The sequence below is a fragment of the Papio anubis genome, chromosome 10, assembly GCF_008728515.1.
Source record: "Papio anubis isolate 15944 chromosome 10, Panubis1.0, whole genome shotgun sequence".
NCBI lineage: Eukaryota > Metazoa > Chordata > Mammalia > Primates > Cercopithecidae > Papio > Papio anubis.
Genome location: NC_044985.1, coordinates 32,646,642 through 32,664,522, shown reverse-complemented (window position 1 = coordinate 32,664,522; position 17,881 = coordinate 32,646,642). Strand labels below are relative to the sequence as shown.

The window sequence follows — 17,881 nt, the reverse complement described above, 5'->3', positions numbered from 1 at the left end:
ATTTTTTCTTTGTCTTCTGTTCCAGATAGCAAACAAAAACCAAAAACCAAAAAACAAATACCAAAAGTGAAAACAAATACTTCACCTTCCACCTCTGCCAATTCGCCTCCTTGCAAATCCTATACATCTTCTTGGGACTGTAAGTGTTGTAAGGCAATGCCTATACCTCAACTTATCCAAATCTGCCAGTTCTGAATTTTCACATGAATGGTTAGCTTGGTCCAAACGAGGCTGCAAAGAAAGAAAAAAAAACCCCAAAAAACTCATGGAGTAAATTTGAAATGAAGACAGGTTAGATCATGATAAACATGAAGTAACTGCAACATTAGCAGAACAATTAAAATCTAGACATAAAACTGTAAAAATGGGGCTTCACTGACTATTAATCAGGTTAAATTTTACAAAACTGAATCAAAAGTTCACTCACCAAGATTATCCAAACTGAATTTAGTTTCTAAAGATAAATTCACTTAGGGTCCATTATACTTAAAAAGGAATGTATCTTTTTTTAAAAAATGCAGCTTTTAACATATGTGTACAAAGTAGAGATGGTGAAATTACATTGTAATTTGTAGGCTTCCTACTGAGAAACCAGAAACAAAATTTTTTGGACTAAAAATTGCATTTCAAACTCTTAAAGGGTCAAACTGAAGCTTCCTCTTTACTTTTAAGAAACACATATCCAAGCGGGATGCAGTGGCTCATGCCTGTAATTCTAGCACTTTCCGAGGCCAAGACAGGAGGATCACTAGAGACCAGGAGTTCAAGACCAGCCTGGGCAATGTAGCAAGACCCTATCTCTACAAAAATTACAAAAATTAGCAGCATGTGGTGGTATGTGCCTGTAATCCCAGGAAGCTGAGGTGGGAGGACTACTCAAGCCCAGGAGTTTGAAGTTACGGTGAACTGTATGATTGCATCACTGCACTTCAGCCTTGGTGACAGAGCAATACCCTGTCTCTAAAATAAATAAATAAAAAGAAAGAAAGAAACAGCCTGTTCCCTGCCTTCCCATTCCCTTCATCATTTTATCATGCTATGTCTGTCCCCTTTCATTAAGAATTTTCCCTTCTCTCATCAGCATAATTAGTAAACAAATCTCCACCTCTCCTAAATTTACACACCCTAAGATAGTTGTCAGTGTATGTTTACCATTACATAGCAAGATAAATGATCTCCACAAGCCATATAAGAAAGTCAAAGCCATCCTCACAATGCTACATTATACCTCATCCAAGAACCTTGGAGAGTGATATAATGCGACTTCATAGCATAAAGCAACTTCTAGGTGTGTCAAAAAGTTATGAATACAATTATTAGACAAAACACTGCCATTATGGAAGTTTAAAAATTATTATTTTGTTTGATACCTACTGGTATGTATGCACAAGATGGGCTTGCATAACAATAAATTTCAATAAACACCTAGTAGCCATCAAAGGTTCTAGAACCAACTTACAAATTCTGGGTTTACCTAATTCTAGTAATGACTGAATAATTTTTACAACTGCTGAAGCTATAATTAGTGCCCAAAATGAAACTAAATTTCTAAAATGTGAGGAATTATCAATTTCCAAGAAGAAGATTCCGATGCCCTTTGAAAGGACTCAGTACCTTTTAGCATCTTTTATCAGTATTCACATAAAGGATATTACACAAAAAAAATTGATGCATTTCCCATTTTTAGATCAAGACTAAGTCATCTTGACACGGGTTACCTGTTAATTCCAGTTCACAAAAACACCACACACACACACAAAAGTTCTTACAGCATAATACTGGCATCCTGCCCGCCTTCTGAAAGCACAGGGACCATCAGGATCATTTTCTTCTTCCGGTTCTGATACTGGAGACAATACCTAGACAAAAGAGGAATTCCATTTAGGAGTTATCAAAAGTCAATAGATCAATGTTTGTAATGCTCTAAAATTTAAATCTGATCACAAACAGTAAATCGCTTCTATATTACATATCGTAGGTACTGAATTCCCCCAAAACATTAAATGACTAGCAAAAATTTTCTATGGTTAAAAATCCTTCTTTTTAATGGATAAGTTCTTTCAGGTTAAGTATACATGGCATTGGCAATGCTTAATTGCTTCTAAACATGAAGTGCTAAGACTTAGAATTAATATAGTTTTTATACATCCCATTATATTTTATAAATAATGTATGTGGCTATAAATATTTAATGACAGTTATACTTCACCTATAGGTAAGTGTTTTTACCCAATAACTTTATCTCTCTGTAATAAAGCCAAAAACTAGGACATAAAAACAGCTTATAAATAGCCAAAAAATCACCACAACAAAAAAACCTCAAAGGCCATAAAGGTCAGGTTTTATTCAAAGGAAAATCTTGTATCTCCCCACTCACTTTTTAAAAATCACTTTTTAAACTTAGCAGATCAGAAGTAGAAAATAAGAAGAGAAAAGAAGACTTGCTAAAGTAAGCAGATTGGTTATAGAGAAGAGATAAGCCCACAACGCTATAGGAAAAGAATAAAGACTTTCAGAAAGCTGTTACATATTAGAAAGCACTCTGCCCAGGCCATGTCATATCAGGCCAAATATCCCTAGGTAACTGAGTGGGCTTCTAGGGCAGTAGCACTGACCTATCAGAGCACACTTTATAAATGTCATAAAAACAGATTAAATAATACACAAATATACCGACAACAGGGAAATAATATGTTTTAGATAAATTTCCACCCATAATGATTAAAATTTTTAAAAAAGTTTTGGTACTTAAGTTTCAGTTGTCTCGCACTCTCACTTTGTAGTACATCTCTTTTTCTGACAAACGCTGGCTCAACCACATTTACTTGCAAATTTCTGAACCTCACAAATCCCTCTCTTCCTATTTTGAGAGGAAAAATGTTTTCTCCATACTATTTCCAAACTGTGGTAACTACCACTGAGCAGGGTCATCCAGGGGAGAAAGGTATTTGTTTGAGGTTCCAATATACCTCCACCAACCCTATGGGGGAGACAGAAACAGTGAGCTGGGGCTGATTCTTCTTCATAGGGAACCAAGCCCCAAACCTGAAATTTGAAAGGAAATCCCAAATGTGAATTTTACACTTTGGTTCCTTTGCAAATAATGTACCTATGCTAAGATATACACAGGAAGTGTCACAAAGTCTCAGAAATTCTGTATATAAAATCTATCACCCCTTCCTCCTAACTACCATTCCCTAGGGGTAGATTCCAGGGGACAAAAGAAGTCTGAGGCATAGGAAGACAAAGCTAATGTTAGGAAAATCGGAAGCACGATCAAGAAGAGGCAGGGTTTTAGTTCTGTTCAGCTGCAATTCAGTGACATAAGTCTGGTTACAATGTTTGTTCTCTTAAGGCTCCCTATTCCTTGTTCTTGGTTTATCAGACAAAGAAAAAGTATGATTACTTTAATGATCTTGTCAGCAACAATATCCTCATTTTATAAGAGGTACAGTCTGAATAGCTGCCTCACTGAATGATGCCCAAATATAGGTAAACGTAAATACTTACTCTTTAGTAATATGGGGATACCATAAAATGAGGATTGTCTAAGACCTAATATAAACAATCAGAACAACCTAAAAGTTTCAAAATGCAATTTTCATTTGAGTATGGGAACTTACTATATAAATCAATGCAAGAATTTGCAGCAGAAATGAAGATCCCTTAATGCACGAGAAACATGACTAGTTATGCTGACTGAGCTCTACTTTCAGGCTGCATGTACTAATTCCACCAATAAAAGTTTCTATAGGTCATAGCACCCTACAGTATCACTTTTTTTTTTTTGAAACAGGGTCTTGCTCTGTTGCCAAGGCTGGAGTACAATGGTGCAACCTTGGCTCACTGCAACCTTCATCTCCCTGGCTCAAGCGATCCATCTCCCGTCTCAGCCTCCGAGAGTAGCTGGGACTACGGTCATGTGTCACCACGCCTGGCTAATTTTTGTACTTTTGTTTCTGTTTTTTTGGTAAAGATGGGGTTTCACCATGTTGCCCAGGCTGGTCTCCAAGTCCTGGGCTCAAGCAATCCACCTGCTTCGGCTTCCCAAAGTTCTGGGATTACAGGCATGAGCGACAATGCCCAGTCTGCAGCATCATTCTTAAAGGGCTGGGAATATATAGCAAAACTTTCTAGGCTCTCATTAGTACCACCAATAAAAGCCTATTTTACATATAGTTATCTAACTATGTCATTTTCTTACTTAACATTTTAAATAATTTCCCATTATGTATAATGTAGATAGAGGCTATCTGACATCTGGGTATTACTGCAGGCATCAAGCCTTTCATCCCCTCTTCCTCTTCTATGTTATGTGCTCCAGCAATGCTAAACTGCTAGGAGTTCCCTCTAATATGTTGTGCCTAGAACCCTTCCCTATACTTTCTATCTTGAAAATTACTCTTTTGTAAGGCACTATATCCCTCATTCCTTCAAACTGGTCATCTGATGAATGTCCCATGGCTGTTCAAAGCTCTGCCTGAGTCAAACTAGATGATCCTCTGACAGAAGTAATATATGGGTTCATTAAGCACTCCTCAAGGAATAAAATTAAGCATATCTTTGCACATTTGATACTATTCATGACTATCAGAATATTATCTGGGTAGAAAAACTAATCAGTGAAAAAAAAGAGTAAAACTAGTATAATCCAGCCAAAAGGGACACATTTTATGCAAACTCCAGATTTTAAATGGTTATAGCAATGAAGAGTTTTATAAACAGTCCTGCTTTCAAACATATCTATAATGTTGGTTTTTTAAAAAAAGTTTCCTTAAAGCAAACAAGTCAAAAGTTAAAATATGATAAAGCTGGCAGTAGGTTCAAGGTCTTTGTTACAGTATTTTCTGTTAAGTTTCCTATGCTATTTTTAAAACGAGGGTATTGCTACAGCAGGTGATACACAATATTTTTTTGAAAAAATGGATCTTTCTTTTTGTTTGTTTGTTTTTTTGAGACAGAGTCTTGCTCTGTCGCCCAGACTGGAGTGCAGTAGCACGATCTCAGCTCACTGCAAGCTCTGCCTCCCGGGTGCACGCCATTCTCCTACCTCAGCCTCCTGAGTAGCTGGGACTACAGGCACCCGCCACCATGCCTGGCTAATTTTTTGTATTTTTAGTAGAGACGGGGTTTCACTGTGTTAGCCAGGATGGTCTCGATCTCCTGACCTTGTGATCTGCCCGCCTTGGCCTACCAAAGTGCTAGGATTACAGGTGTGAGCCACCGCGCCCGGCCGGATCTTTTAATATATAAAGTAAAAGTCTTATTTTAAAAACAGCACTTATAAAAATAAATATTTTTAAATTGCGCACATTTTTCTATAAAGCTGTTGCAATATTTATCAAAGAGTTAAAATTTGAATCAGTCCCTTTAAGTCTTTTTTAGAATCAAACAGCCATTACCTAACAAATTAGCAAAATTTACATTAAAAGTTATAAAACACAATGCTGGTGGAGTGTGGTAAAAAGGAAAGTATTGTTGATATTTTCAATATTTACAATTATATATTAACTGTCTTAAAATATTGATAACTTTTGGTTAGTAACTAGTAATTCAATTACTAAGAATCTATTTTAAATACAGAGGGAAAAGATCTAAGTCCATTTTTATAAATGGAAAAACTGAAAACCATGTGCTCCACAAGAGAGTAAATTCTATACAACTGATGAAAGATAATACAGAGTAAATACCATTTCAGTGGCTACATAAATAATGTGGAAATGTTTATGCTACATACATTAGGGGAACAAAGCAAGAATAAAAACTCTAAGATAGCAATTGCTTTAAAAATATAACAATATAAAATACTAGCAGGAAATATCTTTAAAATAGTTTTAAAACAAGCACCTGTGGAAATTCATCTTCATCTGAGCTGTGAAAGTCATATTGCTTAATGTCACTCTTATTGATCACAGGCAATGTCTCTGGAGTGGGTTGCTGAGATGTTATCAAAGCCTCTGCTTTAGGCTTCTTTGGGTACTTCTTCTTTTGACGAACCACATCAGAAGCCTCTTCTTTCAAAGACAAATGATGAGGGTGCTGTTTACATGACGATTTTTCCCCCAAAAGGAAGAAATAAAAATCATTTTAGAAATCATGAAAAACTATACTGCTCTTTGAAAAACATACATTTTTACCCAGGAGGTGATTTTATTATTTTTAATATGCAAAAATTATTCTGTGTTCATAAATTGAAACATGTTTTACTTTCTGCAACTTATGATGAAAAATAATTATGGTATTTAAATTTGCTTTTTACATTATTATTACTACTTTAAACTATGTGAGGAATTTTTTGGATTGCTCTATTATGTAATCCAGTATTTAAAAGGTATTTAAATTCAATTTTTATTTAAATCTGCTGTACTGATAAAAATTAATCACTATTTTTATTTTTAAGTATCTTCAACTGGATCATGAGTTTATTGTCATTTCTACACTTAGATCCAATTTTTTAAAATGTCTGTTCTATGGATGTAAATCTTTTGAGAAAAATAAGCTTAACTAGGAAAAAAAAACCCTCACTTTTTAGAATGTATAATTACTGCAGCAACCGAACAGTAACTGTTCTGAAGTCCCGCAGGCTTCTCTGGAGGTTCCTGAGAGGCCATCTGGCAAAGACACTCACTGAAGGGGTAGTGCCCCTACCTCCCCTCAACAGAGCAGCTCTGTTACTGTTTTAACATACTGGCATTCCTTTTAATAAAAAGGGATCTGCCACTTTAAAAGTTGGAAAAGACTGTTCCAAGCACCAAGGTACAAACTACAAAACTTATACTTTTCCACATCTAGTCCAGATGTTAACTACTTTAGGGTCAAAAACAGTACACACAATAAAAATATTGTTTGAAAGGCAAATTATATTTAGTGAGATATAAAATTTTTCATATAATGGGCATAACTATTACATCAAAAACAAAGCCCCAACTTTCAGAAACTTCCCACATTTTAAAGTGGGATACGTGACAAAGTAAATATAGTTAACCATGTGTAATGGAGTAGGACAACAATGGATGCAACCAAATTCCTAAAGTTAGTATTTAGGAAGGCTGAGTATTTATTCATAGAGGAGGTCTAAAATGAGAATCAATATCTAATAAAGGCTGATTCTGTCAGTAATTATGGGTTAAGATTTTCATACTGCAATGCTTAACAATCACATACCTAGGAAAAGCACTGATTAACACAAAATGGATTTTTAAAAGTAACTTACAAAATGACATTTGCATTGATAACTTTTTTGGCTATAGAGGCAAGTGAGATTTAGAGAGAATCAGGATGGTGGGCTAGATGCCTGTGATTAATAAGAAAGAACTTTAGTGTTTGAATTGACATGAGCTGAATGAAGGAGTCTTCCTGCTCCACACTCTTTCTTGACCTTTAAGAATGAATCCATGAAAAATGAGAACTGTGTACATTTTTAAAAGATGAATTTTCCACAAACACCCTAGGTCATTTAAAAAATTTTGCTACAGAGTAAGGCTCTATTGTCTAGAAGCTTCAGTCAATACCTGTTTCTTACTTAAATCTATGCTCCTTAAAATTAAAAGCTTTATTAGTTTTCATATTTCCCAATTAAATACTTTAATTAATGTACCAAGTGAGGACCGAATAAATATAGTTATCTAGTCCAAGTGACTAAAATAACTACTGAGTCTGGCTCTTTTATTAGGAAGAAACTGTGACCCAGAAATTACAGGACTTTCTCAAAGTCACTCAAGGTAGATAACAATTGATAAATGCTGGCTCTGGAAATGATGATGACAATAAGAAGAATTTTCAATAGTCTCAATGAAGAAAGCTTTAATTTGAGGTTTTGATTCCTTTCATTACAATGCAAGGTTTGCTAAGGCTAGTGATAATAACTAGACTGTAATTACCTTTATTCTCTAGGGAGGCAGATAGCATATTGAAAGTGACGGACTATTAGACCTCAATTGAAACCTTGAATCTGCCACCTACTAGCTATTATCTAGAAATCACACAGACGCAACAACTACCTCTAAGGGTTGTTATGAGGATTAATTGGTCAGTATGTATATAAATACGCCTAGCAAAGTGCTTGGCTCATGGTAAGAACTAAAGTCATGTTAATTACTTTTTCCTTACTCAAACCATATAAGACAACAGCAGAAATCAATAATTATCTGATCAACATTACCATACATGCTTCTTCCCAGACAATATTCACCTTAGTTTTACATTCTTGAACTTTGTGATGATTTCCATTATGAAGAGTTGCTGGAGTGGCATATAACTCTTTTTCTGATCTATTGATTTTCACTTCATTAAGGATTTCACCACCATAGTCTCCCAAATGGTATCTTGAAAAAGTAACAACATATAAGAAAACATTGCCTAGTTTAACAATAAAGAAGTGATACCTCAATTAATTGGAAGTCACCTAGTCAAAAAGAGCTAACAATCAAATTACTTTTAAAAGATAAAATTTACAGGAATAAAGAAACAGGGATTTTGTAAAAACAAAACAAACCAAAAAACTGAAAAAATGCCTAAGGTACACAGCAAACAAATTTCTTACATATATTATATAATCAAGCACTAGGAAATGTTTAGAATGCTTACTTCAGGAATCACACAAAATTCTGTTTTCAGTCTATTTCATTTTGTAGGAAAATATACTATATTAGAGAACACATTTCTAAAAGGAGTTGAAACAAAAAATGTCTACCTACTCAGAAAATAAAATCAATACTCATTTCCCTCAGATTTTACTTAATAGAAACTTTAATACAGAGAAGTAAACAAGATGATCACTAGAGTTCTTTTCTAAATAAAATTCAATGATTCTGCCAAAACAAAATTAAGTATAGGATCTACAGTATACACAAAACTCTACCAAAATCTGTAATCCAAATTGATAACTTAATCTATAAAAAGAAAAACTAGTAACCACAAATCTTTAAAAACTATAAATTCTTACAGAATCAATATCAACTGTCATAAAGTTTAACCTGATCCCCCCTAAAAATCTTTTGGTTCATTTTGCCCATCATTTGGTAAAGTTGTCATTTTACTGTTTTAACAGGCGCAATGTTACCTTTTCTCCACAACTTCTAAGGTTAAGTGCAATAATTCTCGTTTTGTTTTCTCTCTTCTCTTAATCATTTCCAAAATTGTTATGGCTCTACTAAATTCTCGTCTCAGTTTCAACATCTTTTCATACGAGGCTTCATCATTCTTACGATTCTATTAAAAATAATAATTTTAGAAGAATAAACAACCCAGTTATCTACATTTCCGGCTTTATTCAATAAATTCTTATCAGACCTGAATTTATCCTATAAAAGTAAAATGTTAAAAAAAATCATCTGAACAGCAACCTATGTAAGATAACCTCTATCTATTTAACTCTGAAAATATAAGTATAAGCAAGTATCTCTTTTTATTTTTTATTTTTTTTTTGAGACGGAGTCTCGCGCTGTGTCACCCAGGCTGGAGTGCAGTGGCGCGATCTCGGCTCACTGCAAGCTCCGCCTCCCAGGTTCAGGCCATTCTCCTGCCTCAGCCTCCGAGTAGCTGGGACTACAGGCGCCCGCCACCACGCCCGGCTAGTTTTTTGTATTTTTAGTAGAGACGGGGTTTCACCATGTTAGCCAGGATGGTCTCGATCTCCTGACCTCGTGATCCGCCCGCCTCGGCCTCCCAAAGTGCTGGGATTACAGGCTTGAGCCACCGCGCCCGGCCAGCAAGTATCTCTTGATAAATACTCAGAAAAAAAATGTTGCCAGCTGTTGAAAAGGTAGAATGGCATAAGGAGATAATTTCAATGTAAACAAACAAAAAATATTCACCTGAAACAAAATCTGTTATTGGAAAATGTAGTGCATTCAGTGTGTAGGAAAGTATTTTCCAATGACAGAGAGGAACAGTTCTATCCAGATTAAGGTAACAGTCAAAATGAGTCCCCCCATACATTCATCCATCCATCACCAGCTCTGCACCTGGGGGTTGCATGGTATGATACTCTGTACTACTATGTGAACATGAACAATGACCAGTAAAGCTTCACTTCAGAAACTCAGAAAACTGGAAGTAGGATAACAACCATTTGAAGAAATCGGATTGTCATTTTTCAATGTAATGTAACACCCCACTGCTGAGTAGAAAAGAGATTTAGCAAAAATACTGAATTTCAGAACACTATTAGCTTTTCAACTAATTATTATACAAAGTGAAAGCCCTGCTACATAACTAGAAAAGGCTCACTTGTAATTAGTAGCATCTATTTGTATATAAAATTATTACTAATGTAAACTATTTTGTTAAATCAAACATCCACAGATTTCTCACTTTACTATTAGGCATGGAACTATTTGTTTAAAAGTAGACCACTACCACCCCTCCAATCTATGCCAGAGTGAACTGTACTTAAGCAATCATTCATTCTTTGAGTTAATAATTCGAAATGACATTAGAAAAAACCTAAAGAATATCAGAGGTTTCATATTGGAGGATTATAAAAGAGAAAATAACAATTGAGAAAAAGTCAAAGTTATACTGTTTTTCTTTTGTGTATAATTTCCTGCATTTGAAAAATAATAGTCATATGTTAAAAATAACCTATACTAGGTCCCATTATGGTACTCCACATCGAATATTAAAAATAAGTCATCCTTTTGTGTAATTAAAAAAAATTCATCTTTTTCTCCTTCATTACTATGACAAAAGGTAAAATCTAAAGCATATGTTTAAGCATTTTTTTTAAACAGGCAGCAATAATACCTTTCAATTAAATAAATCAGTATTATCAACAGTAACTATTAAAGTGCCTACACTGTGCAGGGTATTGCACATGTCCCTTACCCTCAAAAGGCTTAGAATCTAGTAAGGATGACAGACAGAAAACAGATATACAGAATCGTAAGGCAGATAATAATATGAGGTTACACACCAGCTGGCAGCTGAGTAATACTCAAAAGTGCACCGGAACCTTTTATACAGCTCCCCTCTTCAGTAAGTGTACCTCATTGACTTCTCTTCTATCCTGTCTTACTCGTATCTTGTTTTGCATTTGTGTGTGTGTGTATGTGTATGTGTGTGTGAGACAGTCTCACTCTATTGCCCAGGCTGGAGTGCAGTGGCGTGATCTCAGCTAACTGCAACCTCTGCCTCCCAGGTTCAAGTGATTCTCTTGCCTCAGCCTCCCTCCTCCCTCAGCCTCAGTAGCTGGGATTACATGAATCCACCACCATGCTCAGCTACTTCTTATATTTTTAGAAGAGACAGGGTTTCATCATGTTGAGCAGTCTGGTCTCAAACTCCTGACCTCAAATGATCCGCCCACCTTGGCCTCCCAAAGTGCTGGGATTACAGGCATGAGCCTCTGCTCCCAGCCTCTGTTCTCTTTATGCCCAAATAATCACCGTTCCTAACTTTCCTTTCCCCAGTCTTGACCTTTAAAAGAAACAAACAAACAAACACACAAACAAAAACCAAAAACCCTTTTTGTTTTGAAATAGTTTCAGACTTTAAAAAAAGTTACAAAAACAGTATAAAGAATTCTCATATATCTTCATCCAGATTCTCTAAAGGTTAATGTTTTACATTTGCTTTATCTCTCTATATGTGTATACATATAAATGTATGAATAGAAACACACACATCTAGAAAGTATCAGCAGCACTATTTTTGAAAAATTTCAAGAGAATCTGAAGATATAAAATGCCCCTTTATCCCTATATACTTTAATATATATTTTCAAAAAAAATGATATTCACATATAACCACAGTACAATTATTAAACTCTGGAAATTAACATTAATATAATCTTATTACTTAATTTCTTTATACATATAAACTTTATTCATATTTCAACAATTGTCCCACTAATGTGCTTTACAGCAAAAAATACAGTTACTGTTATAAGGACATCAGTAAGATAACAACTTTTATTATAAGAATACATTTTTTGGCCGGGCGCAGTGGCTCACGCCTGTAATCCCAGCACTTTGGAAGGCCAAGACGGTTGGATCACCTGAGGTCAGGAATTCGAGACCAGCCTGGCCAACATGGTAAAACCCAGTCTCTACTAAAAATACAAAAATTAGCTGGGTGTGGTGACGGGCGCCTATAATCCCAGCTACCCGGGAGGCTGAGGCAGGATAATTGCTTGATCCCAGGAGGCAGAGGTTGCAGTGAGCAGACATTGGGCCACTGCACTCCAGCCTGGACGACAAGAGCAAGACTCCGTCTTAAACATAATAATAATAATAACAACAACAACAACAACAATAACAATAATAAATTTTTTCCTGGTCTAGGATCTGACTCCATATTAAAAACCACATTTGGTTGTCATGTTTCTTTAATCTTCTGTAATTTAATCTCCTTATCTTTGTCTTTTGTATCTTTCAGTGATTACAATCTTAATATTTTCAAAGACTAGAGACTATGTTGTAGAATATTCCTCAATTTGGGTTTCATTAATGTTTTTCCATGATTAAACTCAGGTTATGTATTTTTGGTACAACTACCACAAAAGTGGTATTGTATCCCTCTCATATCAGGAGGTCAAAGATACTATTTGTTCCATTACTGCTGATACTAACTTCGATTCCCTGATTAAGATGGCATCTCCCAGGTTGCCCTAGTCAAATACTATTTTTCCCCTTTAAATTAACAAGTATGTTAGGCCGGGCACAGTGGCTCATGCCTGCAATCCCAGCATTTCGGGAGGCTGAGGCAGGCAGATCACTTGAGGTCAGGAGTTCAACACCAGCCTGGCCAACATAGAGAAACCCCGTCTCTACGAAAAATACAAAAATTACCCGGGTGTGGTGGCAAGTGCCTGTAGTCCCAGCTACTTGGGAGGCTGAGGTAGGGGAATCACTTGAACCCAGGAGGCAGAGGTTGCAGTGGGACGAGACTGTGCCACTGCATTCCAGCCTGGGCAACAGAACAAGACTTCATGTCAAAAAATTAATTAATTAATTAACAAGTATGTTGTAGGACTACAGAAACACTATTTAATCATCAAACTTCCCCCCTTAAGTTTAATAACCATTAATTTAACTTTTGCCTGAAACAATTATCTATATTATTATGGTGGTTGCCAAATATTGATATTATAATTCCATCATTCTGCCAACATTTACAGGTTTGGAAATCTACTGTAAGGAAATGCTGTCTATTCATTCATCCATACCCACCCACTCACCCACATCAGTATGGACTCATGGGTTACTGTAATGGGTGGAATCCATTACTTTCATAATCTATTTTGATGCTCAAACTTTCCCAGCTCTTATCAGTGGAGTCCCCTTTCAAGCTGGCTCCTGCATCCTTCTGGCATGGCTCCAATGTTCTTCAATCATATTCTTATTTTCTCGTATTACAAAATGTGTGTTCCAGGCTTATCTTTGTATTTTCCCAGCCCTAGACCTGGGATAATTTTCCTAAGGAGCCCTAGTTCCCTTTAATGAAAAACAGATTTATTTTATTTTATACAGTATTTTATTATATTATTTTACTTTATTTTATATATTTTATTATTTTTGAGACAGAGTTTCGCTCTTGTTGCCCAGGCTGGAGTGCAATGGTGTAATTTTGGCTCACTGCAACTTGTCTCCTGGGTTCAAGCGATTCTCCTGCCTCAGCCTCCTGAGTAGCTGGGATTACAGGTGTGCGCCACCACACCGGGCTAATTTTGTATTTTTAGTAGAGATGAGGTTTCTCCATGTTGGTCAGGCTGGTCTTGAACTCTCGACCTCAGGTGATCCGCCCGCCTCAGCCTCTGAAAGTGCTGGGATTACAGGCGTGAACCACCATGCCCAGCCAAAAAACAGTATTTAAAATCAACATCTACATGCTAGGCATGCCCATTTCTACTGGGTGTCACCGCTTCCAGGGACTCTCGGTGAACAGAACTAGGAAACATGTATGTAATATGTGTATGTACATATACGCACAGATCTATATCTATTTCGAACTATATCAGTATTAAAAATCACAAGTTCATATCGACATTTTTTCTATCCTTCTAAGATGGCCCTCTTCCCTGTATCCAAATCCGCTTGCCCCCTTTACTCCTTCTCACAACCATCTCTGCTCAGGGCCATCTCCTTTCTCCCTAATACAGTTACATATTACAGTTCTGTACTTGCTGCCAAATCTCTAGGGAAGTGATTCTCAAATTGTTACACTACAGAATAAACTGTACATCTTTTCACGACCAAGGATGATTCACAGGTGACTGTTATGTAGTGCAGCTAGAACTGACAACCACTACCCTGGGAATTTCCTCTCTTAACTATCTTACTTCTTCTGGGCCTTACAAAGGGAGGACAGAAGGCACAGACACTAAGAGTTGAATCTATGTGGTTAAATATATTAAATGTATATGCTGATCCAGGATTTCCCAATCGGTGCATTCAGACATGCTGGTGCCTTAAGACTATCTCATTTAAGAATGCCCCCAAGTATTCACATGCTCCTTAATTAAATATCGGTTCAGCGACTTAAAATTAAATTCTAGACAGCCAAATATTTCAGAAGACCTTTTACCCTTTGCATCAACTACACAAGTGTTTCTGAGTTTGTAGAAATAGAAAACAGAGAGCCTTTGTTAGTTGTATTCATTTTTGCATACCCGAATGCTTGCCACCTCCTGAACACCTAGGGAGTATTCATTATTTGAGTGCTTTCCCATGTTTCTCGTTTCAAAACACATAAACATTTCTAACTAGCAACGGTGAGCATGATAGGGAATCGTCTTTGGTCTTACCACTGAAAACAAAAGGAATAAAAAGTAAAGAGCATCAGAAAAGAAAATGTACCTCTTTGCAGAGGAAAATGGAAAAACAAACAAGAGAAAGGGTAGGAATCAGAGTGTCAGGAAAACCTGTATTAGTGACCACAAAATAAAGAAATGCCTAAACACAAGAACCAGTTACTAGCAATTCTCTAATGGTAAGAACAAAAGAAGAATAAAACATATTTTAACATTCAAAAAATATTGTCAATATGCCAATAAATACTGCTAATCTTAAGTATTCCATACCTATTCACTAAAGGAAGTCCAATAATAGTTTTCCTTCAAAAGGCATTGCTAACGGTCTGTTTTGCAATATATCTGAAATTAATTACAGTCATGCATTGCTTACTGACACAGATAAGATTTGAGGGGTTGGATGTGGTGGCTCATGCCTGTAATCCCAGCACTTTGGGAGGCCAAGGTGGGAGGACAGCTTGAGCCCAAGAGTTCAAGACCAGTCTGGGCAATACAGTGAGATCCAGTCTCTTAAACAAATAAATGAACAAAGATCTGAGAAATGTGTTGTTAGGCAATTTCTTTGTTACACAAATGTCAGTGTACTTACATAAACCTAGAAGGTGTAGCCTACTGCTGCTAGGCTACAAACCTGTACAGCGTGTTACTGTACTGAATACTGTAGACAACTCTGACATAAGGTAGGTACTTGTGTATCTAACATATCTAAACATAGAAAAGGTACAGTAAAAATACAGTATTATAATCTTAGGGGATCACCATCATATATGCAGTCCATCAGTGACCGAAATGTTATACAACACATGACTGTATACTGCTTTCAAAAAGCAATTCATAGTTCAGGTTTTTCTTATGATTTAGATAAACCTCTCTTTCCTCATGTCCAATAGTCCACATTTATAAAGTCTTACTGTATTTATGAACTTATCTCATTTCAGTCTTAGAAAAGTAAAATATTACAGATTCCCTTAGCTAAGAACCAGAATGCCAAATTAAAAACTCAAGTCTGGGTCAGGGAATGTCATCTACACTTGGGAAATCCATCCTCTAATGTTTAAAAAAATCACATCCTCGGGCCGGGCGCGGTGGCTCAAGCCTGTAATCCCAGCACTTTGGGAGGCCGAGACGGGCGGATCACGAGGTCAGGAGATCGAGACCATCCTGGCTAACACGGTGAAACCCCGTCTCTATTAAAAAATAGAAAAAAACTAGCCGGGCGAAGTGGCGGCGCCTGTAGTCCCAGCTACTCGGGAGGCTGAGGCAGGAGAATGGCGGGAACCCGGGAGGCGGAGCTTGCAGTGAGCCGAGATCGCGCCACTGCACTCCAGCCTGGGTGACAGAGCAAGACTCCGTCTCAAAAAAAAAAAAAAAAAAAAAAAAAAAAAAAAAAAAAAAATCCACATCCTCAAGAATTATAGAAATTCTGGTTATTAACCAGGAAGAGAGTTTCTCCTAAAATATACTATCCTTGGCAGCTGTCATGCTTCACAGCTGTTACATTATTAACAGCTGACAAGGACAAGCTTTCAATGTTAGGAGAATCCACAGAAAATGCTTTGGCTTCCATTATAATTCGTTATTTTACATTTATATGTTACTGATACTTATGTGTGGGGTTATTATTAATCATGAGAAATGGAAGACAGTGAATACGCCTTTAGAATAGTGCTTTCCTCTATACCATATCATTTAACAGTATGAGATCCTGTTTCTCTTACTTAAAATTCTGCTTTATACTGCTTCTGAAAGCCAGATGGGAACAAGCTCATCAATTTGAAATCTAACACAACTGACAACTCAGAAAAGGAGAAAGATTCCACTGCTACCTTTGACTGTTGGCAGAATAGGGTTGAAAATGAACCCTTCTCTACTTCCCACGACCCTACAGTAGCCAGAGGCAGCAAGGTCCATTTTCACTTGGAAGAACTACAATATGGTTTCCAAGGAACTGTAAGGTCTCAAGTGAGCAACAAGGAATAGTAGTATTATTTCAAGTTATCAGCTTCCCAAACACAGCAGATCTGTGATAGAGTATTTAGTTTACTGAAGAGCTCAAAACTTCCAAGGTGCATAAGGACACAAAATTCCTCATATCACTTTAACCGCAAGCATAAAATGGTATGATCAGTACCTTTATAAAAGGCATAGGTAGCAGATAAACAGCATAAACAACTGACCAATAGAAGCTACTGAAAAGTAGGATTTCTTGTGGTGGGCCAGTGGCGCAAAGGATAATGCGTCTGACCACGGTCAGACGAAAAGTAGTATTTCTTATAGAAGGTCATCAATGCCATTAGCTCCCATTATGTTCAAATTATTCAAGTTACTAGAAAAAAAAAACAAAAAACTATTGATCTTAAATACTATTAAGCTACCTTCAATGAAACCTAATTTGCACATTACCTTTCGAGTTTGCATTTTCTCTGTTCTTCTCCGAAAGGCAACATAAGGGTCATTGTTGGTAGAGCCATCTCTTTTCTCTTGTTTTATCTGAGGAATGAGGGATGGCCCCCTGCAGTTTTTACGTTTTCTCACCCAGTAGTCGTATACAGCTTTAATAAGGTAATCATCTTCGTTTAGCAGCAGTTTTGCTTCTTGAAGTGTTACAAGCTAAATGAAAAATACCAAATGTCATTGGTTACAATGTTTGCAAAAAGAAATAAAAGTTAGATTATGGCTGTAGAAAAAAATGTGACCAGTTCGAATAACTACAAACAGATAATATTATGGTAGGTGAAGACACAATTCAATTCAACTTAATGAAGGAATCATTAATTTGGAGATTTATCTAAAAATTAGTATTTTTCCCTGAGAGGTAGTGAGTTGTATCACTGAAAATACTTAAGAAGGCCGGATTAATGATATTTTGGAAGACTATAATAAATTTATCCCTCAGGTAAGTCTTGGACTAGAAGACATCCAAGATCCTTCAAAATTCTGATATGATACACATTTGAGGATCTATCAGTTTTCAAGTCTACTAGCTTGTTTGTTTTCCTATAGAAAGTAGAAGGTATGGGGGTTTCTTTTTATGTGCCTCCAAAATAAAAGATGAATATTCTCGAATATATTGCAACTTACTATAATATATCTCTTTTGGAATTGATTATAAAAACAAACTTAGCATGT

At 36.3% G+C, this 17,881-nt stretch overlaps 1 protein-coding gene across 3 annotated transcripts in view; it reads right to left on the bottom strand.

Moving 5' to 3' along the window:
* The window catches only part of EPC2 (enhancer of polycomb homolog 2), a 143,846-nt gene that overhangs the window by 17,720 nt on the left and 108,245 nt on the right, over positions 1-17,881 (bottom strand). For 2 of the 3 annotated variants that reach the window (XM_003907462.4, XM_009182201.2), the window contains exons 4-9: positions 17,156-17,362; positions 9,062-9,210; positions 8,192-8,324; positions 5,848-6,039; positions 1,770-1,859; positions 86-231 (exon numbers count right to left, since the gene is read on the bottom strand). In XM_003907462.4, coding sequence (XP_003907511.1) covers positions 86-231; positions 1,770-1,859; positions 5,848-6,039; positions 8,192-8,324; positions 9,062-9,210; positions 17,156-17,362 — 917 coding nt within the window. The remainder of the gene's footprint in view (positions 1-85; positions 232-1,769; positions 1,860-5,847; positions 6,040-8,191; positions 8,325-9,061; positions 9,211-17,155; positions 17,363-17,881) is intronic. The other variant, XM_009182202.2, reaches the window with a different exon arrangement.